This window comes from Enhydra lutris, unplaced genomic scaffold, assembly GCF_002288905.1.
Source record: "Enhydra lutris kenyoni isolate GAN:26980312 unplaced genomic scaffold, ASM228890v2 scaffoldscaffold22, whole genome shotgun sequence".
NCBI classification, from domain to species: domain Eukaryota; kingdom Metazoa; phylum Chordata; class Mammalia; order Carnivora; family Mustelidae; genus Enhydra; species Enhydra lutris.
The window spans coordinates 42,066,400-42,091,178 of record NW_019154106.1 but is presented as its reverse complement, the minus strand read 5'-3'; the positions used below and the strand labels follow the sequence as shown (position 1 = coordinate 42,091,178).

General features: G+C 54.9%; 2 protein-coding genes across 5 annotated transcripts in view; both read right to left on the bottom strand.

Moving 5' to 3' along the window:
- Positions 1 to 4,914: 4,914 nt before the first annotated feature.
- On the bottom strand, positions 4,915 to 6,206 carry LOC111150073 (potassium voltage-gated channel subfamily J member 11). Its single transcript, XM_022507413.1, has one exon. The coding sequence runs from the start codon at positions 6,204 to 6,206 to the stop codon at positions 5,034 to 5,036; it is 1,173 nt and encodes a 390-aa protein (XP_022363121.1). The 3' UTR covers positions 4,915 to 5,033.
- Positions 6,207 to 10,504: 4,298 nt separating this feature from the next.
- LOC111149755 (ATP binding cassette subfamily C member 8) overlaps positions 10,505 to 24,779 on the bottom strand; it is a 73,107-nt gene continuing 58,832 nt past the window's right edge. For all 4 annotated transcript variants that reach the window (XM_022507002.1, XM_022507003.1, XM_022507004.1 and 1 more), the window contains exons 24-39: positions 24,084 to 24,183; positions 23,615 to 23,856; positions 23,354 to 23,520; positions 22,211 to 22,280; positions 21,560 to 21,717; positions 19,656 to 19,748; positions 15,794 to 15,896; positions 15,112 to 15,225; positions 14,683 to 14,803; positions 14,453 to 14,583; positions 13,452 to 13,530; positions 13,125 to 13,233; positions 12,633 to 12,736; positions 11,701 to 11,834; positions 11,185 to 11,247; positions 10,505 to 10,642 (exon numbers count right to left, since the gene is read on the bottom strand). In XM_022507002.1, the coding sequence (XP_022362710.1) occupies positions 10,505 to 10,642; positions 11,185 to 11,247; positions 11,701 to 11,834; positions 12,633 to 12,736; positions 13,125 to 13,233; positions 13,452 to 13,530; positions 14,453 to 14,583; positions 14,683 to 14,803; positions 15,112 to 15,225; positions 15,794 to 15,896; positions 19,656 to 19,748; positions 21,560 to 21,717; positions 22,211 to 22,280; positions 23,354 to 23,520; positions 23,615 to 23,856; positions 24,084 to 24,183 (1,926 nt within the window). The remainder of the gene's footprint in view (positions 10,643 to 11,184; positions 11,248 to 11,700; positions 11,835 to 12,632; positions 12,737 to 13,124; positions 13,234 to 13,451; positions 13,531 to 14,452; positions 14,584 to 14,682; positions 14,804 to 15,111; positions 15,226 to 15,793; positions 15,897 to 19,655; positions 19,749 to 21,559; positions 21,718 to 22,210; positions 22,281 to 23,353; positions 23,521 to 23,614; positions 23,857 to 24,083; positions 24,184 to 24,779) is intronic.

The window sequence follows — 24,779 nt, the reverse complement described above, 5'->3', positions numbered from 1 at the left end:
AATGAGATCCACCTATTCATGCTAATAGAAGAATAAATGTATGGGGCGCCTGGGTGGCTCAGTGGGTTAAAGCCTCTGCCTTCTGCTCAGGTCATGATCCCAGGGTCCTGGGATGGAGCCCCGCATTGGGCTCTCTGCTCAGCAGGGAGCCTGCTTCCTCCTCTCTCTCTGCCTGCTTCTCTGCCTACTTGTGATCTCCGTCGGTCAAATAAAAAAAAAAAAAATCTTAAAAAAAATAAATAAAATCTAAAAAAAAAAAAAAGAATAAATATGCAGCTGCACTTTTAACTTAATATCTCTGAGTTATTCTTTGAGTTATTCATTCTCATGGCTAGTGAAGAGTAGAGCTTGGATTTTTGATCCATACTTCCAAGGAAGATCCAGGGTGGGGTTGGGGTGTGAAAGATAAGCTGGATCCTTCCGTCTAGAGGATAGGCTCACTCTATACTGTTCTTGTCTGTTCTTAGGGGACAGTTCTGTTGGTTGGCGTGTTTAATCATTTCCTCATTTTCTGTAACTGAACCAAGGTGGGTGATGCTATTCCTAATTGGATCTGTGCACGGGCACCTCATTCAGGACAGAGGTTGACAAGGCTGTGGGGAGTCTCAGGCCAGGTGTTAGTCATGGGTAAGGTACATTGTGGTTCTGAATGTAGTTATCAGGGAATGTGCAGTTGTATTTCAGGATCTTTGTGGGGCAGAGAATCCCTGTTCACATCTTTACTGAAAGTCAAAGAAATGACCCTAAACGCAGCTTTTAGGTCACTCAGGAGGGTGTGGGGGGCCACATTCATGGGCTTAACTGACATTGAAGACTCTTGGCTTCCAGGGCTGACTGACTAGAGGTAGAAATCCCCATCGCTGAGCTCCTACCTGAGGGTGGTTTAGAGTGGCCTCTAGTGGCGGTACTGGGGATTGCGGCATCGGTTCAATTGGTGCCTATTTCAGGACTGTATCTTTAGAGGAGCCAATGAAACTCAGGAAGTAGAGATCTGGAAGGAAGAACAGGGTAACATTTAGGACTGTGGAACAAAAGACGCAGCCCAAAGCAGTCCACAGTCATTGAAATAGAGGAATCAAAAATAATGACACCCTTTGGAAAAAGTAGCAAGGCAGTTGAGATTTTAAAAGAAAGTATAATAGTCTTATAGAGATTATAATAGAGTAATAAAGTAATATAAGGGAAAAATAAAATTATATGGGAAAATGACAAATGGGATCTTTGTATAGGGAGATAAAACATCAGATGTAAAATGTAGGGGATTGTAGAATGGATATTAATGATTGAAAGGGAATCTATGATGTAGAAAAAAAAGTGCATTAAGGAGTTATTAGGCACAGAAATGAGTGTGCTGGTCAGACCTTTTAAGACCTGAAGAGGCACAAAAGAGGCAGAACTATGGCATGATTTTCATTCTACTTCCAAGGTGTACGGGAGATCAAGGACATAGTAGGAATTTGACAACAAATGAAAATCTCAATCAGAACTGTATTGCATTTATTTCTCTCGGGACTAACTTCCCTTCCCCAACAATGATGGTGTCATGAGAAAAACTGGACTTGATCAAATGACGTAAAGAAGAATACACAGAGGCAGGGCTACGTGGTCTGTTTTGCTTCACCTTGAGTGCCGACGGTCTGGGGATGAGGAGTTTGGGACTTTGTGCTGCAAAGAACGGTACTTTCATGAAGTAGAGGCACGTGACTCATGAAAGCTAAGGAAGGCTTTGTGTGCTGTTGATCCGTACTCCTGTACATTATTGCTTCTCCCAATGAAGGACATAAATTACACAGATGCCTAGTACTTTTATCACCTGTTCCACTCATTTGTATTAGTGCCTGGAAGGACACAAGTTCAAGGGAAAGGCAGAAGTTCGCACTCCTTGCACCCAAGCTGGCCAGTCTAGGCGCTCTGCCTTTCATACCAATCCAGAGTGGGGCTTTCCCAGAGTGGAAACAGGGGAGCGTGGAGGTAACACCTTCTTCCCTTTCCATGAAGGTATATATGATGCCCCAGGCAGGTGGACATGGCAAAGAGGATGCCAATAAGTGCAACAAATCCACTCTCTGGAACCCAATTGACTTTAACCCCATCACTCTGCTTTTTCCCAGCTCCTTTCAAGCTGGAACAGATCTGTTGTGCTTTAGACCTGCCCTTATCTGGGGTGAACATAACTTTGACATGCAGAATTTGTGTCTTCACACAACATAGGGTGTCTGATACCTGAAACTGGGGAGACCTCAGAGGTGAGCTCAGAGAGCTGTGGGGAGCCAGGGGCTACTCTACTCCTCACTACCCCTAGGGAAGGATGTTGGGGAGGATCTCAAGTTTAGGATGGAGCTGGAAGGATGCCACCTGGGGAGAGAAAGTGGGTCTTATAAAAGCTGGGTGTGTCCTCTCCAGCAGAAAGGCTGTCAGGTCCCGGTGTCAGTCTTGGGCAGGTTTCCAGCATGGCTAGTGGGCTAGTTTTTCCAGACCAGGAATTCAGTTTCACTCTAGGACTATGGTAGCTTGGCTTCCCTTCCCTTTTGAGCTCAGCAGCTCCCTCCATGCCTGGAACTTTCCGGTTCCTCCCCGAGCTAAGCCTTAAAGCCAGGAGGTCTCTCTTAGGGGTGGAAAGACTGGGATCAGTGGCTCTGATTTTCTGATCCAGTAGCCAGCATACTGTGGCCAGCAGGTGGCGCTGAGCCCTCAATTCTCTGGGTTAACGGTCACCAGCCATTTACCGTGGAGGGGGTGGAGGAAGGTTACTTTGAATGGGGTCCCAAGAAAGCTGCTGCTGAGCAGCTTTTCATTAAGGGAGTCTGGCCCCTCTCCTGGTCTTATGGACAGCCAAGCTGAGTCCCAGAAACCGGGCACTGTCTCCAGAACTCTGGGCTGACTCTGAGTAGCTTCTCCTTCCTCCTAAACCACAAACTGGTTAACGTCTGGGGACTGTGTGGGTGCAGGATGGGGCAGCTTAGAGCTTGGACCAGCAGCAGCAACTTCCTGGCTCTTCAGCCCTGCCTCTGGAGTAGCCCGGGCCCAGCTCTCACTGATCCCGCTAAAGCCCACTGCAGAACTCAAACAGCAACAGTGATGCTGGCTTATTGTCCTATCGTCATTCATTCGTTCATTCATTCATTCACTTAGCACTTACTCAGTGCCAGGCACAGTGCTGAATCAGATATAGTCCCTGACCTCAAGTAGCCACAGACTTGGGGATGTCACAATCTCTTTCATTCGTGAAAGGAAGAGTTGATTGATGTGGTAAACTTCATTACTGTCTAATTTAAAAATAAATTGCCACAGCCCCCCCAACCTTCCGCAGCCACCACCCTGACTGGTCAGCAGTCATCCACATCAAGACAAGACCCTCCAAAAAAAAAAAAAGACAAGACCCTCCAGCAAAAAGATTATGACTCACTGAAGGCTCAGATGATCAGTAACACTTATTAGCAATAAAGTGTTTTTTAATTAAGGTACATACATTGTTTCTTTTAGACATAATTTAGACATTGTTTCTTTTAGACTTAACAGACTACAGTATAGTGTAAACATAACTTTTATATGTGGCGGGAAACCCCAAAACATTCATTTGACTCTCTTTATCGCGGTATCTGTTCTGTGGTGGTCTGGAACCAAACCGGCAATATCCCCATACAGTCATGCATATGATGGGCCCACCTCTTCCCTGAGCACCCACCTTCCAGCAAATCCCAGGAGTGGAGGTCAAGCCAAGGGCTCTAAGCCTGGTAGGTGCTCCAGAACTGAGATGGCCAGACAGGCTGGCAGGGCTGGGCGGGCTGAGGCAGAAAGCTTAAAGTCTCTCTGAACTGGGTGCTAAGGGTCAGCCTCAGGTCCTTTTTCTGGCCGCCTGGCTAGGATCTGTGGCACTTTTGGAAAGTGGGCCAGCAGTGTGCTGTCCTGTCCACCAGTGTGCCCCCTCCCTCCCCAGCAAGAACTGCCCAGCGTTTAGGGAGGTTTTATGGACAGCACAGAAGGCAGAATCCCCAGCAGGTGTATGTAGCTCTGCTCCAGGAGCCCTGTCTGGGGTCAAGCCCCTAAGGACCAAAGGCCTCTTTGCGTCAGAGGTCTCATTCACCCCCGGCAGCCTGAGCTTTCCAACATCTCCTTTTCTAGTGACCCAAAGACCCTTCACAGCCCCCTCTGGACAGATAGTGAGTGACAGCCACCGGTGGGGAGCCAGAGTTCAGTCTGTATGTGGGCCCTCGACCTCTCTCCTCAGCCTTTTTCTGCTTAACATGCCAGTGTCTGCACCAATCCATCCCAGCCTCCTGGGGCAGAGACAGAGTGGGAGCAGGCAGGCTCAGCAGCCCCTCCCCAGAGAAGCCTTGCTGTCAGGGCACAGGGCAGGGGCAGAGGGGCCCATCTCCTCTTTCCTGTGCCTGACCAAGGTTCAGCAGAGCTGCGTGTCCTCACACCACTTCCTCCTCACCTGAGTCCGCCCCAGGAAGGGGAGTCTGATCAATCTCAGCCTTCCCTGTCTGTGTCGGTTCCACACCTCTAATCCTTCAGCTGGAATACACTCCTTCATTGATTGCTCTCCCCAGCTGGCAGGGCCCACCCATTAGGCTATCACTTCTTCAGGGACCAAGAGTGACAGGTCATCTCTTGGGGTCACCAAAACAGAGCAGTAGGTTGCCAATCTGGGGACTGTTCCTCCCCTGCCCAGCCTGCGGTCAGTTGATCATGGGGAGGCAGAACTGGCGGGAGACCCAACTTTAGGGTCCAACACTTCCCACAGCTTCCCCAGCCTGGGGAGAGGGGTGGGGGGGGAGTGAGCCAGTCCCGAGCTGGGGAGGAGCAGAGACAAAAATAACCCAGCACAGGCTTCCTCTGAGGCCAGAAATAGAGTAGTGACAAGTGCCTTGTAACACCATGGGCTAACAGCAGGGGGGAGGCTGAGCTGAAGAGGGCCCAGCCTCACACCAGGACCTGGCCTGGCAAGGGGCCCACACCACGCCCACCCTACATACCATACACACGGCCTCTGTGCACACAAGCAGTGTGGGGGCCCGAGCGACGAGGGCTCAGGATAGGGAATCCGGAGAGATGCTGAACTTGGGTTTGGTCTTGGCCACAGCCACGCTGCGCTTGCGCAGGGGGCCACGGGCGGAGGCGAGGGTCAGGGCGTCCAGCAGACTGCGGTCCTCATCAAGCTGGCGGGCCGTGCAGAGCGGCGTGGGCACTTTGATGGTGTTGCCAAATTTGGAATAGTCCACGGAGTAGCGACCATCCTCCTCGGCCACGATGGGTACAAAGCGCTGGCCCCAGAGGATCTCGTCGGCCAAGTAGGAGGTGCGGGCCTGGGTGGTGATGCCTGTGGTCTCCACCACACCTTCCAAAATAACAATGATCTCGAGGTCTTGGTGGTGGTGCAGGTCAGTGGGCGCCAGGTCGTAGAGTGGGCTGTTGGCGTCAATGACGTGGTAGATGATGAGAGGAGCCACGAGGAAGATGCTGTTGCCACCCACACCGTTCTCCATGGGGATGTCCACCTGGTGGAGGGGCACCACTTCGCCCTCGGGGCTGGTGGTCTTGCGCACCACCTGCATGTGGATGGTGGCACTGATGATCATGCTCTTGCGGAGGTCACCCACGCGCAGCATGAAGCAGAGGCGGCCGTGGCGCACCGCGATGACAGCGTGCTTGCTGAAGATGAGGGTCTCGGCCCGCCGATGGGCCTGGGCCGTCTTCATGAAGATGCAGCCCAGCATGATGGCATTGATCATGAGCCCCACAATGTTCTGCACAATGAGGATCAAGATGGCCAGCGGGCACTCCTCGGTCACCATGCGCCCGCCAAAACCAATGGTCACCTGGACCTCAATGGAGAAAAGGAAGGCAGAGGAAAAAGAGTGGATGCTGGTGACACAGGGCACAACAGTGCCCTCGTCAGGGGCCAGGTCACCGTGAGCGAAGGCAATGAGCCACCAGACCATGGCAAAGAGCAGCCAGCTGCACAGGAAGGACATGGTAAAGATAAGCAGCGTGTGTGGCCACTTGAGGTCCACCAGCGTGGTGAATACGTCCTGCAGGAATCGGCCCTGCTCTCGGATGTTCTTGTGGGCTACGTTGCAATTGCCGTTCTTAGACACGAAGCGGGCCCTCCGCTCTCGGGCTCGGTACCGCGGCTCCGTGGGGTCCTCTGCTAGCCGCGTCAGCACATACTCCTCAGGGATGATGCCTTTTCGGGACAGCATGGCTCCAACAACCACCGGGGAGAGGCTTCCCCCATGGGGGGCGCTCCCCTGACCAAGCCTTGGGCCTCACGGTGGGGTTTCCTCCCCGGAGAGCCCTTCCACTGCGGGACCACCCTCAGTCTGTGCTGGCCTCACTTCTCAGATGCCTCCTCAACCAGACTCCTTCTCACCTCCGACTGGCCTCTGCCTCTTTAAACCAGCCTCACACCTCGGCCAGCCTGCCCATTGCCTAGTGAGCCTCCTACCCGGCCTGGGCCTGCTCCCCACCTCGCCTGAATCTCAGCTCAACTCTCTCCCACCGCGTACTTTCCCTGGGCCTCCCGCTGAGGCTCCTTCTCTCCACCTGGGTTTCCTTCTCAACCCACCTCCTCTACCTTGGAACTTAGCACCTCTGGATCTTCCCAACTCGCCAGACCTCACACAACCCCCACCGTTTCTCCCGCCTCACTCACTTCTGCTCCCGGGCCCCCTTCCAAGCTCCAGCTTCGTTTTCTGACGACCCCCGGTCTCGCCTCCAGGTATGCCCCTTTTCTACCCCACCCTCCTTAGCGCCCCCGCGGCCGGCCGGATCCCCCTCCAGCTCTGTCCTTTCTGTCTCCTTGGGATCCTGCGCCCTCCAGAGTCACCACTCCACCCGACTCCACTCCAGATCCCCTCGCCCACAGCGCAACCTGGCCGGGCTCACTCACGGTCGCGGCCTCTCGGCTCCTCGCCGGCCAACGCAAGCCGGCGCCGCGCCCCCGCCCGGCGCTCAGCTCCGTCCTGCCCCGCCCGCTTGTCGCCGCGGCACCTGCTCCTGCTCCTCAAGCCGCAGCCGTGGCCTCCCCGCCCCCACTGCTGCCCGCTTCTCAGCGGGTCGTCCTTTCGTTCGTGCGTCCGTCCGCCTGTCTGTCCGTTGGTCCGCTGAGACCGACCTGTACTAGATGGGGGCAGAAGATTGAGGGCGGGGGCGCTGGAGGAATGGAGTGTGGGACCGGAGCCGCCAGGGGGAGCCCGACCTATTCCTGAGCTGGAGGAGGGGCGGGCACGGACTCAAGCCCCGCCCCTTGTCATTCACACACCCCCCCCACGCCCCGCCTTCCTGTTCCAGATTCTGTGTGGCCTGGAGGGTTTGCCCAATCAGAGGGACAAAAAGAGGTTCCTCCTGCCCACGCGGGGACAGGGAGGGGCGCCGCGACCCGCCCTTTCAGTCTGAGGACTGCAGCCCCTGTTGGCTTGCCTTTCCTCCTCCAATTTCCCATTCTCAGGGGGGCCAGTATGCACCTCTCGTGCAGCATTGGGCTTTTCAGGTTCCCAGCGAGAGGAGGCTCTGAGGAGCTGCGTCACCAAACCGGTGACAGCAAGAGGTTAGGTGGCCTGAAGATTCCTCAACTGACTGCTTCTTCTCTTTGGGGATGCTGTTAATCTCTTCTGAGTCGTAGATCCTTTGAGAATTTGAAAGCCACGGACCCCCTCCCCAGAAAATAATGGATCTTAACTAGCCACTGTCGGAACACAGATTTGCAAAAGCCCAGAAGTCTGGGTGGTTGCATCTTCTTAATCATTCCACAACTACGCCCCGGTATTTTAAAGAGAGTTTGAGCTACGGACACTTGCTTTGCACCTCCTTACACCTGCCGCCTGGTCTCTTAAACCTTAGGTAATGGGAGGAATGTGGGTCTGAGGGGCTGTATTAGGGTTGGCTTGGGGAACTGGGGGACTCGAGCTCTTGACCTGAACATGAGTGGTGCTCATGATACTGATACTGCAGGCATCAGTCTAGGGTTGCCCTGTGGCTTGGGCCCCAGTTCTCAGCTGGGAGAGAAAACCTGCTGGGTCTCTGTTGTTGGGACAGTAATGGCCCCATCCCCTCTCTGAGGCTCAGATATTTATGTAGCTCTGACCCATGTGTGTTCATTTGTTGGAGTGGGAGCATGAGGCAGGGCCCCAAGATAGGGACAGTGGGGATATGGGCCACAGTGGGGCAGATATGATTTTCATATTGAGTTTTCCTTTCTGTCTCATACTCATCTGTAGGCAGAGTCAACACTGTTACTCAGGGTAAGTGTGAGCTTGGGCTGTATTAACAGAGATGCAGTCCCTAGAGTGGGGAGGGGAGAATAGGATGATCAGAGTGGGAGAGTTCAAGGAGACAAGGTTACACAGGAAAACTCTGAGGCAACTACATCTGTTCAGCCACCGGAAAAGGAGCCTTAGAGAGCCCCCTATGGAGTTTGGGCACTAGTGCAGAAACCCCAGGAGTCCAAGGAGGGTGAACTAATAGTTTTATGTGGCCCAAAGTATAGAACCAGCACAGACACTGAGTGGAACGGAGGCAGGTTGTGATTTCACATATGAAAGAGTCAGTTCTAATAACCAGAGATGACCCGTATCTTTGGGGTATCCAAGTCAAAGTTGGCAGGCCATCAGGGATACTATAGAGAGGTTTGGGCCAGAATGGCCTTGGGCATCTCTGCAAGACTTCAGTATGGACATTGCCCTATCCCTGCTACTTCCCTTCAATCCCGTGGGGTGTAGTGGGCACAAGGTGGGGGTGGGGTTAGGAATCTTCTCCTCTCCTAGGCTCTGCTCTTAGGAGGCCCTTCAGTAGAGAGGGTGGCCCCTAGAGACATCTTAGAGCTGGAAAGGCAAGGCCCTGCCTCACAGTGTGGTCCTGAGGCCTCAGCTATTACCTGCTCTGCCCTTTCTAGGAGGGTGAGCCCCTTACCCAGAGAGCTCAGCCTCCAGCCCTCCTCCATCCTTACCTTCTTATATTCAACTCCCCCAAACACTGAATTTGTCAGAAACCTTTTCCACTTCCCCTTTGTTCATAGGCTTATCCCAGACTCCTTATCCTGGCATTTAAGGCCCTATGATCCTATGCCCCCACCCCCCCGCCCCATGGGCCATTTTCTCTAACTCTGCCTGTCTCATTCCCACTTCTCTCATGCCCAACTCACATCTTGCCTCCCCTAGACAGCCTACCAGGTCTTACAGAACTCTCACTTCCTGATCCCCTCTGGCTCTTGGGATATCCAAAAGGTCTGTGTTGGGCCTCTCTCCAGTGACTGGAGGGTTGTCCTTACATCGCTCCCATAGCAGCTGAGAGGGACACAGTCCCAAGACTCCTGGGTCTGCACCCTAGAGCTGGGATAGCCAGTACTGGAGTCAATGTGAAAATGATTAAAACGTGATATGTAAATGAGCACCTGCCATTTCTGGGCTCGGGGAGCTATGCATTCCTGCTTCACGATGCTGATGGAATCTAAGGGTATCTGTTGTTTTGATCTCCCCAGTGTCTGGGTCTCAGCATCTCCAGACACTACCTGGGTGACTTGTGGTATATGCATCGTGCTTCCCTCTGAAGGACCACCCTTCTTCCATTCTGAATGCCTCTCCCTGGGTGCCACAGATGGGGACATGTGATCCGGGCCTAGCCAGTCAGCGTAGCCCATCCCTCTGACCACAGTGCTTGGGTAGAGGTAGGGGTATGACCTAACTTGGTCCATTGAAATTTGCTCCCAAGAATTTTGCTGGGACTCTTTTTCAGTGTGGTAGGGTATAAGCTGGAGGGGCTAGTGGCCATTTGTCATCATGGAGGGAGGGGAAGAAAGAACCCAGAAATGGAAACACATGCTTGTGGTCAGACGACTGGATCCAGCCATGCCTGAAGTAGTACACCTCCTGACCTTCTCCATCACAAAGGGTAATAAATTCCAGTTTTTAGTTAAGCCCCTTTGAGTTGGGTTCCTGTCATTTGTCATGGAAGTGGTACTAATCCAGGGTACCCCACAAGTTTAATCCAAGAAATATAGTGAGAAGGAAGGGGGCTATTTTGTCTAATGAGATAATCACAAAAAATGTGATAACCCTTGTTACAGACTGAATTGTGTCTGCCCCCCCCATCTATTTGTTAGAGCCCTAAATTCCTGTTGATGTCCCCCACCATGATAGTATTTGGAGATAAGGCCTGTAAGGAGGTAATTAGGTCCTTAGGAGAAACCAAACCTATGACACCTTGATCTTGGACTTCCAGCCTCCAGATCTGTCAGAGGACATTTCTGTTTACGTCTCTTTGGCCGCAATTTTATTATGCCTGAGCAGACTACTGCAAACCTCATTTCACAGATAAGAAAATGCACTTCTGGCCACACTCATACAGACTCATGTCCACCGGACCTACAGGCCACCCTGTCCCTGCCCACCAGACCTGAGGCCTCCAGTAGGAAACAATCAATCTCTTTATTTACAAGTGATTTATAGTTAGAAAGCGGTGTGGGGGAGGCTGGGGCGCGGGGTGGCACTTGGGCTCCAGGGGCTCACTTGTCCGCACGGACAAAGGAGGCAAAGACACTGTCCTTCCGGCTGAGCAGCTTCTCTGGCTTGTCGAACTCAAGGATGGCACCGCGTTTCAGGACAATCACCAGGTCTGCAGTCAGGATGGTGTGCACGCGGTGCTGGGTGGGGCAGGGGGTGCTGGTCAGGGTGGCGGGGTGGGGGTGGTAAAGGGAGGGGCGGCTGAGGGTGTCCCTCCTGCAGTTCAGGGGAGGAGGCATGTGGATGGAATGTCCCATCCCTGTGGCCACTGCCCTTCCCTGGGGTGGTTGTGACCCCAAGCACTCTGTCCACTCATGATACCCTCTCCCCTTACCAAGCCTCAGCTCTGCTCTCACCTCTGGGCTTCAAGACTCAGAGATCACCTCACAGCCCAACCCCCACTACCTATAGAGTAGGTAGCCTAGCCTAGCTCCTGGGACCTTGGGATAGGGGCGGGCCTTGGAACCTGGGGAAAGAGAGGGGGATCTGAGGGAAGTCCTTACCCATCCTATTTCCTGCGGTCCAGGTTCCCTGCAAGCCCTCCAGATTCTGCACCATCACTTCAGGGGCCTCTCCTGATTACCAGGCCCAGGTGAGTGTGGTGGCTGCTCTCTGATGGCAGCCTCTAGCGGCCAGCCCTCTCTCTGGGTGTGGCCCTACACCCCAGCAAGGGGCCCCTTACCGCAATGGTGACCACGGTGCGATCTGCAAAGGCCGTCATCACCACCTTCTGGAGGATGTTTTCCTGCCAGGTGGGAGCAATACTGGTTGGCTCATCTGCCTCGGGGATAGGGTTTGGCCTGGCTTTGGGGATGGGGGCCTATGGCTGCAGTCTGGCTCCCATGGGATCCCAATCCTAGCCCATGCCTCCCTCCATCTGTCTGGTCCTTGTTCCCATAGGACCAATCAAGTTCTAGCATTCAGGGGCTGGGCTCAGGCTGTTGGGGGCTCAGCTCTGTGTGTGTGTGTGCTGTGTGTGTGTCTGGCTGGGCTGTGTGACAGGTGATGAGTGTGAAGTCTCTGTGGGTCTCTTGGGTGTTTGTGAGCTAGAAATGTGCCCCAGCCCTCTGCCTTTCAAGTGGCCCTTGATGTTAAAGATGACTTGAGCTTTGGGACCACTTTGTGCATATTTCACCCTAAGACCCCATGACAACCCCCTCCAAGACCCGCCCCCCCCATGGCTGTGCTCCTGACCGACCGTGGCCATGTCGATGGAGGCCGTGGCTTCGTCCATGATGAAGATGCTGGTCTTTCTCACAAAGGCCCGAGCCAGGCAGAACAGTTGCCTCTGGCCCTGGCTGAAATTCTCCCCGCCTTCCGTGATGATGGCATCTGAAAACAGCCCCGGGGAGGCAGAGTGGGGCTGAGTTAATCTGCTGCTGGGAGTTTAGTAGACAGCATGGCTTAAGGGCATTAGGAAGTGTATGTACAGGGCAAATATGCACGGGTGTGTCATGAGGCCGGGGTATGCAGGGCGGCTGCACTTGACCTAACGACACAGGTGCCATCTGCAAGAATTACAGAGAAGAACGCTCTCTGCAGAAGTGCACGGCTGTGGCCCCGCGTCGTTCCGAGAGGGGGCGTGTGCACTGAGTGTGTGGGTGTTGGAGCTGTGTGAGGGCACCAGTGGCGCGAGTCTCTGAAGCCAAGGCTTGGCCGGCCCTCACTGCCGCGGGGGCTGTGGCAAATACATCAAGACTCTGCTGTCCTCTGCAGGGTGGTGGGGGCAGAGTCTTCCCTGCACCCTGGAGGAGTGACCCCTGCCTGGGATGTCCCCTTCTGTCCTCTCCTTCCTTGGGGCAGAGCTGGGCAGGCTGGTGGCGGCCATGGGCAGGGCCGAATACACTGGACTTGCAAGCTGTGTCTCACAGTGACACCTGCTGTCACCCCTGCCCCCTCACCCCAGTTTCCTCGGGAGAAGCTAGCCCCTGAACTGACCAGTCGTGTGGCCTGGGACAACTCACGTGACTTCTCTGGGCTTCCGTAAGGTAAAAGGGCACACAGGATAGTGTCTGGGGTCCTGCCAGACCCTAGACTAAACCCTGGGCAAACCTCAGACATGGGCATGAGTTTTCGCTCCTAGCCCTCCGATGTCCTCGAGTGCCGTCCTGTTCCTCCCCGAGTAGTTACCCAGGCCTCCGGGCAGCGCCTTCACCACCTGCTTCAGCTGGGCGATCTCCAGCGCCTCCCACAGCGTGCTGTCAGAGCACTTCTTCTCCGGGTCCAGGTTAAATCTGGAGGGGGTCACAGAAAGCCCCCTTAGAGAGGGAAGCAGGGTGCTGGCTCATCCCCGGGGGCCGGCAGAGGTCAAGGCTGGGGAAGGGAGCAGTGAGTGAGAACTGATGGCTTTGGAGGGCCTGGCTAAAGGTAGGGGGGGCAGCAAGCCGGGGAGCTGCCTCCACCAGCGCCCGCCTGGGGCTCACAGGAGAGAGAGAGGCCCAAAGGTGGAAGTGTGAGGGACCAGGCCAGCCCACGGTGCCCAGAGCCCGAGCAGGGCTGCCTGCCCTGAGACGGGTACGCAGCTGAGCGCTGGGGGCCTCGCCCACCAGCCCTCCTCGCACTCCAGCTCCCAGGCGCCGGGCCTGGGACGGGGTGGTGGACCGTGGGAGTGTTGGGGCTCACCGGATGGTGCCGCTGAAGAGGACAGGGTCCTGCAGGATGATGGAGAGGCGGGAGCGCAGGGTGTGCAGTGGCAGTTTGGCGATGTCAATGCCGTCGATGATGATGCGCCCTGTGCGGAGACAGTAATACAGATGGGACATGAAGGAGTGGGGGGAGTGGGTGGTGCCAGGGGCAGGTTCAGCCTGGGAGCGTGGGTCCCATCGAGGATGTGGTGGGGGTGGAGAGGGCAGTGATTGCTGGGCTTCCTGTGACATCTGACCATATACCGGGACTGGGGTCCTACGTGGTGGCTGCGGGCACACGTGCGGTGCCTGTAACACCACTCACCTTCGAACATGTCCACCATGCGGAAGAAGGCGAGAGAGAAGGAGGACTTCCCACTGCCTGTGCGGCCACAGATCCCAATCTGGAAAGAGGAGCAGGGACACGGTGAGTACCTGGGGGAGCTGCTGGTGCTCGCTCCGGGCTGTGTAGGCACCGGAGGTCACAGCATCTCTTTGTCCTGCCTTTCTGACTAGCTTCTCTTTGGCTAGGGCTGGGTCCTGGCTTTGGGCTTGCTTTCTGGGTCCAGAGGGACCTCCCATGGGGACCCACAAGCAAGTGCAGGGCGAGATGTCCACTTCCCTGGGCCTGGGTGTCAGTCTTGCTGTGCCTGGTATGGGGCTGCAGGGGAGCTGGGGACAGTGGTGCACAGTCTATGGGTATGGGTAAGGGAGGGGGACCCGGGGGTGGCTCATTGGGGTTTACAGGGGTGTATCTGTGTGCCATGCCTTAAACTGAGGTCATCTCTGCCCCATGGCTTCCCGGCCCACAGGTACCAAAGGAAAGACAATAAGGGACCAGTACAAAGACAGAAATGGTGACCCAGAAGGACGAGAGAGGTAGGGGACAGATGGGAAGGGCCAGAGGCAGGCAGAGAGGTAGATCTAAAGGTCAGGGAGAGTGAAATCGACAGCCACAGACAAAGACAGAAGGACAGAGACAAAGAGACAGATGGAAGGGGGCCCTGTCAGAGCAGGGTGGGGCGAGAGGAGGCAATCCATCAGAGAGTTGGGTCAGAGTGCCAGGCTGAGGCTCCCTCCGCAGGACAAGCGAGGGGCCTCACTGTCTGTCCTAAGGACCTGCTCTGAAGCTCAGGGGCAGTGCCCTGGGAGAGCCCTTTCAGCCAGAGGAGTCTGGGGTGTCCGTCTCCTGAGTGGGTGAGTGAGGGCAGCGGAAGGAGCATGGAAGAGGGAATGGGGGAGAGGTGGCCCGAGCCTTGTCAGTGTGAGGGGCCCACGGGCTGACTGTGGGCGGCCGCCCCGCCCTCTGCCCCGCTGCCCGCTGACCTTCTGTCCCGGAGAGATGAGGGCATTGACGTGCTTCAGCACCGGCTTCAGGGAGCTGTCGTAGCGCACACTGAGGTTCTGGATCTGAATCTTCCCTTGGTCGGGCCAGTTCTTCGGGATGAGCGAGGGCGCTGGGGGCCAGACCGGGGCTCAGCCAGCAGATCCAGGCGGCAGCCGGTAACCAGGAGGGCCCCCCTCCCCCTGACGCGCCCCTCGTCTGGGCCTCTCACCCAGCAGCCCCTCGTAGCTCTCCGCTTCTGTTTTCAGGAGCCCGTGGATGCGCTTCACCGCCCCCAGCTGGATCTCCATGTCCGCCAGGTTCCTCACCATCCAGTTGAGGTAGTTGGAGACCTGTGGGGAGTCAGTGAGCGCTTGGCCCAACCCCGGCCACCAGGATGGCTCTTCTGAGTGGGCCAGGGGCCCTCAGTGTCTTCTGCTGGCTCTTTAGGGGTCTCCCTTGGAGGCCCAGGGGGTTACAACGAACATGGATCCTGACTCACCACCCGTCTGGGGCCCTGGCCCTGGGTTAGCCCTCCTACCCACAGGGTCCCGCCTGCATCAGACTCACAAGAGCTTGGGGTAGGGCCTGGAGGGCATCTCTGAGATCCCCCGAGTGCTGACATCTGAGCCCTCCGCTGTCCTGGTCTGCTGCTACTCACCATTAGGGCATAGGTAAGGCCCAGGCCCACCAGTCCAGCCGAGAGCTCCCTGTGCAGGGAGTTGGAGATGGAGGTCACGGCTGCGATGAGGACCACACAGGCACCAATGTACTCCTGTGGAAGGAAGTGAGCCGGTGTGGGCCCTCAGGGGTCGAAGCCACAGGGGCCCCCCAATGCACCTCACTCCCTTCAGGGAGGGGAGAAACTCAGCAGAGACTCTACCCCAGCCCAGCAACACACCTACACGTCATCAGACATGCAGGAGGCCTTGAAGGCGGGAGCCCCAGGAGACAACGTGTTTAATGTTTCTGGTGCCCACCCCCAGCCATCTGCGCAGGCCTGACCAGGCAGCCTCACCAGCTGGCCCACACAGGTCTTATGGCCCACTTCAGACACATACTCGTCACAGTGAAACACACAGCTCTTCTGGCTACTGGCGCACACCTCAGGTGCACAAGCCGCTGGGCGGGGATGGGGAAGAGGAGGCTCTGGTCAGACACAGGGAGGGAAGCCAGGGCTGGGAGAAGCAGGAGGACTTGGTGCCTGCCCTGTATGCACACACGAGCTGCTATCCCACCCTTTCTTCCTGCCCTCTTGTCCCTGTTTGGCCCTTGCTCTGACTCCACACCCCCCTATCAGAAGCCCTTGTCCTGGGGCCCGGGGTGGGGGTGGGTGGACTTGCCATGCGGACTTCTAGCCATCTGTTAGCAGCCGTGAGGAAGAGGGAGGCGATGTTATTGGAGTCCGTATATTCCAAGAGCTTCTGCTGGAACTTAGCCTCATACCTGGAGGGAGGATGGGGAGGGTCTGAAGGTCACATGGCCCCCAGGCCTCTCTTTACTTACAAAGAAGCAGCCACAAAACATGCCGTGTGTGTCTGACGTTACGTAGGCCATTCCCCTCTGGTCGGCCCTTCCAGCAACTTGCTGCTTGATTCAGACTTGTCCAGACTCCCACCTACTTTAAACTTCTGCTTTCACGCCAAGACCCATTCTTCTCCCTAGGGGCTCGCTATTACAGTAAAGCACCTTCCGACCGCCTACACGACCAGGCCAGAAACCGAGGAATCATCTGGATTCACAACCAATCCCTCTACAAGACTTCTCACTTCTGCCTCCAAAGTAGGCCTTGCTTCTGCCCGCCTCCCTCCTGCTTGCCGTCCACCACAAACTCACCGGGCCCGCTGCGCCAGCTTCCCCGTACGTTTACCTGTGGTCTGCCCTGCTCTGCTGACAGCAGCCGGCATGATCTTTATAAATCATAAATTACATCCCATCTCACTCCTGCTTAGAATATCAATGGCTCCGAGGCCAAAGAGCCACCTCCTTGCCGAGAGCCTGTGGGAGATCCTTCCATGCCTCAAATCCCCTTGCTCACTGCTTTGCAGCCACAGAAATTGCAATAATTTATTACTTGCCCTTTCTCAGTTTTGTCACAATACCAACGTCTTTCTCACCCCAGGGCCTTTCACACGCTGTCCCCTCGGCCTGGAATGCTTTCTCCTCCGCTCTTCACAAGGCTGACTCCTCTCAGCCTTCAGGCTTTACTTCAAATGACATCTCCCCAGGGTGGCCTTTCCCGGACCGTTGTTCTCCCTTTCTGCAACCTGTTTGTTTCATAACCTCTGTTCATGTGTTCATTTCTCTAGGGGCTTATCTCCCTCACGAGACTGTAAACTTATGGGAATGGAACCCACGGCTGTTTTGCTCACAGGGCATCCCTAGCACCTGGCACTGTCAATAAATACTTGCTGAATGAACAAATGGAAGCTTCCTTGACCCTCCAAGGTAGTTGGGATCTCTCGATACAAGGAAGGAACTCTGGAGGCTTCTTTCCTTCTCTTGGGCCCTTATCACGTTCTGCTTGCATTACTTTGAATGGACTTGGTTTTTCTCTCTCCGTAGCCTGGGCTCCTGGCCTCACTCTCCCTGGCCACCCCCTCACCCCAGGCTGGCTTAGCCGGACTCAGAGGAGGTGGTAGAGAGCGCTTGTTTCATGATGAGTGAAGGAACAAATCGAAGCCAAAGCTGTCTTAGCACTGGCCTCAGGGAAACAACAGGGGACGCGGAGGGCTCAAGACAAGTCTATCCGTGCATTTGCTTTTCACTCTTGGAAGGTGTTTGCTCTGTTTTGATTACTTCTGGGTGGAGGGGCTGTGCCTGACCCATGTGTCTGAGGACAGCCCAGTGAGTCTCTGAGGTGTGAGAGAGTGTACGATCGCACAGCCACAGTGGTGTGATGTGGCTGAGGCGAGTGTGCAGCCTCATGTGAAGGCTGTGAATGAGCCCGTGCTGAAGCTGTCTGCCTGCGTGTGCACGTGTGTGTGGCGGGCAAGCCTGAAGGGTGTGTGTGTGTGAGGGTGTGTAGGAGGTGTGGCTCTGGGGATAGGTGTGTGACCGTGTGAGGAACGTGGAGAGTCCCAGCATGGGGCTGTGCAGACTTTGGATTCTTAGCCTTCTTACTTAAGGGCTGTGTGTCAGGACCAAGACTCAGTTTCCTCATTAGTAAAATGGGGACAGTAATTGTTCCCACCTGGGCTGAAACAGCCTCTGAGCCCAACAATGAGTCAGGGGCTGAGGTACTCTGGAAACTTTTCTGGGAAAAGACATGGCTTGCTAGAGAAGACAGAAGGACCCAGAGGCCTGGGTTCCAGGCCTAGCACTGGCTCTGACCATGTGTGTGACCTCAGGTTGGTGACTCAGGCTTGTCTGTTGAGCATGGCTGCTCGAAGCCATGTCAGGGGGCTTCTGTGAGCATTCAGTGCGATAACACACATATAGCCCTTAGCACAGTGCCTGGCATGTGTTAGGCGCACAATCAGTAAATGCTAGTCAGCTCTCAACAGGGCAGGCTGCTGGGCAAAAGCCAATGAATTAAACACACACAAGGAGGACCAAAACATCCTTCATCCACGTGTAAAGATCTCCCAGTGTGTCAGTGTAGAGGGTCTGGGAGGCCTCACCGGGCAGCGGCTCCCCTGACTGACCACAGGCAGCGGGAGGTGGCATCCACTCAGATCCTACTGAGAGAGTCTGGCCCTCTGGAGGAGAGGCACAATCCCTCCGCCCCAGGCCCAGCCTGAAGGCTGCTGGGACAGCCTGCGTAAGAGCAACAGTACTAAGGCTGAGTAGAGGCCAGGCCTGGGAGTGGCCCTGAGAGTCAAAGGACCTGGGAAGTGCAGGAAGGGGGCTTGGAGGAGACCTGAGCGTCATGCCAGGTTCCAAGGGGCTTCTGTGTGGAAGGCGGCATAGGACTGTCCAGGGAGCAGAGCCAAGGCCAGGGCAGAGCTCTGTGTCACTTTGCTTTACTCAGACAAGACCCCTAAGAGGACATTTCACTGGCACAGATGGCCCAGGGAGTGAATGGGGCCACAAGTGCAGCACTGGGGGCCTAGGCACCTCTCCTAGAGCTTTGAGGCTTGGAGGGAGGAGACACAAGCCTCCCGGAATTCTCTTGGCCAGTCCTTGAGCCCTAGGGTTACTCCTGGACATGGGACTTGGTGTCGCATGCTTACTGTCACACCCTACACAGCTGTGTCATCCTAAAAATAATCTGGAATCACTCTCTGAGTGAGGCTTAAAGACCAGAGTCCAACTATCTGGGCCAGGGGCCTCTGGCCTGTTTTTTGAGATGCTCAAATACATCAGACGGAGGCTGGGGCAGGGAGCAATAGCCTGTCTACTCCCCAGGTGACCTCAGATGCTCCTGTCCAGGCCAATGTCATGATCAAGGGTAGGAAGCAGGGGCACTGAAGTTTTGGGGGGGAATTCCCCCAGCTCGGTGAACTTTTCTTTACCCTTTGATGCTGGCTCCAACAACATCTCCTCCATGAAGCCTTGGGTGAGTGCCTCCCTTCTATGATCCCATAGTCTGCATTCCCCTTTCTCTCTGACTACCTGTCACATGGGTTTCTCCTGACTTGCTCAGAGCTGGGATTATAAATGTCTCCAGGACAAGGGCTCATCTGACTCATCTCTGTCTTTTTAGTACCTGGCTTGGGTTTTAGCTCAGTACCTGTTTACAGAATGAATGGACAAATTCAAGTCCAGGCTTTAGAGGACCTTATACAGGAGGGGCTGTGCAGTGCCTCTGAGCCTCAGCTTCTTTACTTTGGAAATGGGAATAACCACCTTGACTGTCTTGGACTGCAGTGCAGAATGAATGAGACTGGCATGTTAATTACAGTGTCCAAGTCACTGGCGATTCTCAGTACCAGACGGCCTCAGGGCTGGCTCGCATGATGGAAAACCCTTTCAAGCGTGGATATGTGAGCAATATTTTCCAGCTTTGTTCCTTTTCATGTCCTGCCTTAGTTCACAGAGGCTCTGGACTTGGCTGCAGGGCTGAGATTTTCCTCTCTGGGTCAAACAGTGGAGCCCACTGGACCTGACCCACTGGGGGACATTGTCAAGGCTGTGGGGCCTGAAGAGGGGTTGGGAGACGCGTGTCCCAGGCCTTCCTAAGCCAAGCCCTGACACCCAAATCACATGACCCATGGCCCCGGCCCCACCCCACCCACCCCCACCTTGGGGTAAATCTGGTACCTGAAGGCCCGGATGGTGGTGAGACCTTCCACGGTTTCAGCAAAGTGGGAGAGCAGGGGGAGCTGCGTGGTGTCGTCCAGCTGCTGCAGGTCCCTGTGCAGGGAGCAGAGCAGAATGGTCAGGAGGGGGATGCAGGGCTCAGCCCAGATCTGAATCCCAGCTCCCCCTGCCCAACCACTGTGTGAGCAAATGACTTCACCTGTCCAGGTCTCAGCATCTCCCCTGTAGAGAGAGGGAAGCTAGCAGTGCCACCCCAGCAAAATGCTCAAACAGCATGCCAGGGCAGGCGCTGTGACTGCGGGCACCGTTTGCCTCCCATGTGTGTCTGTCCCTCACTCTGCAGTAAGGCAGGGCAGGCATGGTGGGTTCTCTCTCACGGGGGGTGGGGTGGGGTGGCAGAGAGCAACCTGAACCTTGAGACGCTAGCGAAAGGAGCAGAAAGACCTAATGCAAAGCTTCCAGTCCCTTCTGGCTAACCACAATCAGTTCAGGCACATCACGGGCCGGTATCTACAAGGGGAAATGCCAGAGGTTTCCACGGCAACAAGGTTGCCCCTGCTCCCCACAGCTGCTCGTTGACAAGCACATCAGTGCCAGGGAGATCAGGCTAGGATGTGGGAGTAAGCGTTCCTGAACAGACTGTCCCCAGGGCAGAGTGGATGCCTGGGGCACAGGGTGGTTTCTCTGGCAGAAGGAATGAACTTTGTAAAACAGCTTGTACAGTGCTTACAAAGCCACAGTGATCTGTGAACACTGATGGGCTCCTTCTGGGCGCTGCACTATCCAGCATACAAATTGTGATCCACATGGGCAATGTAATTGTGGTCAAAATGTATCTAAATTTAATTGTTTGTATTGATAATCGGCATTTTGGCTCCAGTTACTAATCAACTATGTACACTTGGAAAAGGTACTTAAGCTTTTGATCATAACCTGCGGTAAGAAATGCATTTCATACTCCAAATCAGTGCACATGCATGCACACGCACACACACACACACACTCCTACACGACCCAAAGGTTTCATGAAGCAAAACTTACTGATATTCTGTGCACACAGCCCGACATGCTCTGTCCAATTTCATTTGTTACAAATGCTGGCTGTGATCTATGATACTGATTTCATGACCCCCTGATAGGTTGCACCTGGCAGTTTGATAATCGCTGGTCTAGAAATTCTTTCAGATTCTCCTGACAATCATTTGGACCTATGAGTTTAACAGAATCACTCCCAGAAAGAACTTCTGGAGACTATTCTTAGAAAATTTTGAGTAGGAAAGGAGCCTGTGTGAGTCGACGGCTCCTGAGAGCAAATGTGATCACTGTGAAAGGCTCCCTCGAGTTAAGGCTCCCTCGAGTCAAGGCTCCCAGGCATGCTCTGGCCACCACAGGCTGGGAGGTACCTCGGCCTGGCAGGTACTGTTGCCATTACACCCCTGCCATCAGGTGCCCTTGATTTCATGCATCAGCAACCAGCCTAGTCACTGGACTCCTACAACCCTTCTGAGAAGGATTTTGGCAAAAATGAATGAAAAATAAAGGGCATAAAGATGTGTATACATCCTGACCTAGCAATTCCACTCCTGACTGTACCTCCTATGGAAATAGTTTTGATATTAACGGCAGTGTGTGTGTGTGTGTGTGTGTGCGTGTGTGTGTGTGTGTGTGTGTGTGTGGTGTATGCGTGCACGCGTGATGAGAGCTGGTATCGCACATGCGCTCTGACAGATGGTTACATCAGGCTGGTGGAAGATGAATCTCTCTTTCCTTCATTTCTATGTTCCTTTCCAGGGGGAACACAACTCTACTACTGTCTGATGATTACTCTAGTAAGAGTACCCAACTGCCCATCGAAGAGCACCTCCCAACCCCCCTCCCCTGAGGCTGGCAAAGGCTGCCATCACCTGGACGCCACCCGGAAGTACTTCTGGATGAAGTAGCACACCACGGCCAGGGGCAAGAGGGCCACGAGGAACACAGGCGTGACGTAGGAGATGACAGCCAGGGCTGAGACGCAGAGCAGGGTGGAGCGGCTCAGGCACTCCAGCGTGGATGGGATGTGCTGTCGGAGGGGAAGGTGAGAGAGGGAGGTGAGTTGTGGTGTTTTTCTTCAGTGTGTTATCTGCCACCGTGTTTTGCTCTCTCACAGGCACACGTCTCATCTCTCCAGCTACACTGTAGGCTCCCTGAAAGCAGGAATCAGGACTTTGTTTCCTCACCATCTAGTACGATGATAAACCAAAAACACAAGCTGAATCGAAAGGAATATTCGCCACAAAAGCAGTCACCTTGGTTCAGACTACACTGGAACCTTACTGATGTGAGCCAGGGGGTACTGGATGGAAGCCAAAGGGCTGTGGTTTCCCTCAGTCTTATCTCGACAGCTTCACAGGGGCAGCCCCAGGCCCTCAGGCAGCCTTGTAATCAGATTGGAACCCACTGGGTTGGTCTCACAGGGCTCTGAGCACCAGATCTGGGGAAGCCAGCTCCAGAGAAGAGACGTGTGGGGGCTGGCCTCTTTCTGAACTGGGGAAGTGGGTCACAGTCTTGTGTACCTGGTCGATGGTGTTACAGTCAGCTGAAAATCTATTCAGGATGCTTCCAAGGGGCGTGGTCTCAAAAAACCTAAGAGGAAACCAGGAGAAGTTAGTCATCCGTTTATTGATTTCCTTCCTGTTTATTGAATGAGGGTAGTTATTTCTTTCATTTTAGTGTCTCTGGGGTCATTTCTGGGTCTGGCTTCCTGGGGCGGCTCCCTTTGCAAGTCTGTCAATACCTGTCTGGCCTGTGTCCCTGAGAATTCCTACAGCTGCCCAAGGGGTGCCGCCGCTGACTAACTTCTCTGGCTCTCAAGCCCATGTATGACCATGGCCCCCTTCCTCAGCTGTTTGCTCAGCCTGCCTCGCTCAGCAGCTGTGCTGGGGACACCAAGTCTTCTCCAGAGGGACGATCTGCCAGGGTGAACCGGGCCCTGGGGACAGCCTGTCATCTGGCTGACCCTGCGAGGCTATTCTGGTTGTCATCACTCTGGCCATGACCCAGAACAGCCCCACCCCTAACCAGAGGATTTCAGAAGCTCCGATCTGGGACAAGTAGAGGGTGACTAAACGTTGGGGTCATGTGTGTGGGCCACAGAAAGCTCATGAGACTGAAAAGCAAAAAGTGTCGTCAGATGGTGAGGCCTGGCATTGACAAGGGGCCAAATAACCTGTTTGCCTGTCGTGCTTTAAAACCGAGTCAGCCGGTCGATTGGGCAGGGACCACCTTAGAACTGTTTCACATCAAGTGGCCTTTGGGATTTTTATCCATCCCATTGCAGGAGAGGAAATCATGTCCCCATGTTCCCAGTGTAGGAACCTGCAGGCTGGCTGAGGGAGGAGGGGGAGAGCTGAATCTGTGGGTGGCGACGGGCAGATGGTACCTGCCCGGGGAAGGGAAACTTACATCGACACGGAGCCTGCAGATGCTCACTCTGCTGAAGGGCTGTCGTGACAGTTAGATGAGCGTGTGTGGCTGAGTAAATGCTTGTTTTCCTTGCCTTCTGCTCCAAGGAGGGCACTTTCACACACACTGTCTCCTTGAACCCCACCCCCTCCAGCCTGTGACCGAGGTTGCATATGTTCACTTTATAGACGGGAAAACTGAGGCCCAGAGACCAGTGACTTGCCCACAGCCCAGCATGGCTCGGGAGAGGGTACCTCATGGGAGCCAGGATGATCCGGTTCAGCAGGCTGCGGTGCAAACTTTTGGCCACCTTTAGCCCCGTCCACTCTACTGTGACAGACGTGACAAGGCACAACACGATGCCCAAGCTGCAGAGCACAGTAAACACCATGGCGTAGACCGTCTGGTCAAGGGCGCACTCCTGGGCCGGGCAGAGAATGAGGCAGGGTCCTGGGGGTGTCCGCGGCTCAGCCCTCTCCCCACGCTGGCCACAGCCCTAGGGCAGCTGCCCGCACCTGGCTAAGCGAGCAGTTCCCGGCCACAGGGCTCAGGGTCAGGGCGCTGTCGGTCCACTTGGCCAGCCAGTAGTCAATGGCCACCAAGACCATGTGCTTGAGCAGCTGGGAGAAGACAAGCAGAGACAGGAGCAGGACGCCGGCAGATGACAAATACTTGGCACAGGCTCGCCACGGGATCTTGGCCCGCTGGTGCAGCACTGAAGACAGGTTGTCCTCCTCGTCGCTTTCAGCTCCCTCCTCTGCAGGCCACAAGAACCCACCCTGTGGCTTCCCATTTCGTGTCCCTCTGAGGGCAAAACTGGGGCACGTTATCCCCACTTACAGATGGGAAAACCGAGGCACACAGAAGGGAAGGGATTTGGTGGAAGTCACGCTATCTCACCACCCCCAGAACACTGAACCTTTGTCTCCCCATGGTCCATCAAACCTCAGGCCATGATCTCACTGCTAGTCCCATTGTCTGTACCTTCCTCCTCTTCCTCATCCTGCAGGAGACCATCCCTTGAGGACATGGCTCGGGGCAGGCCCTGAGATGGCTCTGTGGCTTTTCTCTCCATGACAGTCTCCTGAAAGACAGAGGGAACCTGGTCAATGTCCTCAGAATGTGCAGAGGGAAAAAGGGAAAGTGGAGGGCAGCCACCCCCGGCAATGACCAGTGTCATGTTTCCAGGGTGCCCCCACCTGTGGGAAGGTCCAGATAGACACAAGTTTTTCCCGCCAGAATTTACTCCTCCCCATTTATCTGCTAACGATATCCCAAATGTTCTTGTGGGAGACCATCTCTCCCCTATTCTTTAGTCCCTGTGACTCAGGTGGACTGATCATTCTCCCTGGCTCTGGGGCTGGGGACGAGACCCAGGGCTGGCCTATCTCACATTCTTCATCCCTGGACACAGTGATTTAGTCAAGGTGGGCACAGGACCAAAGTGGACAAAGGAGAGTTAGCCTGAGGATTTCTGATGTACTGTTGTGACAGAGGTACTCTCTTGCAAAGGGAGGTGTTGAGTTGGGAGAATGTAAGCCCGAGGCTGCTGGCAGCTCTCTTGCCACCATGAGAACGAGGATGGTCTGAGGGGAGCAGAGCCAAGGAAGGAAAGAAACAGGTTTCAGATAACTACCTGGATCCAGCTGTACCTGAAGCTGATCCTTTTTACTTTCATGA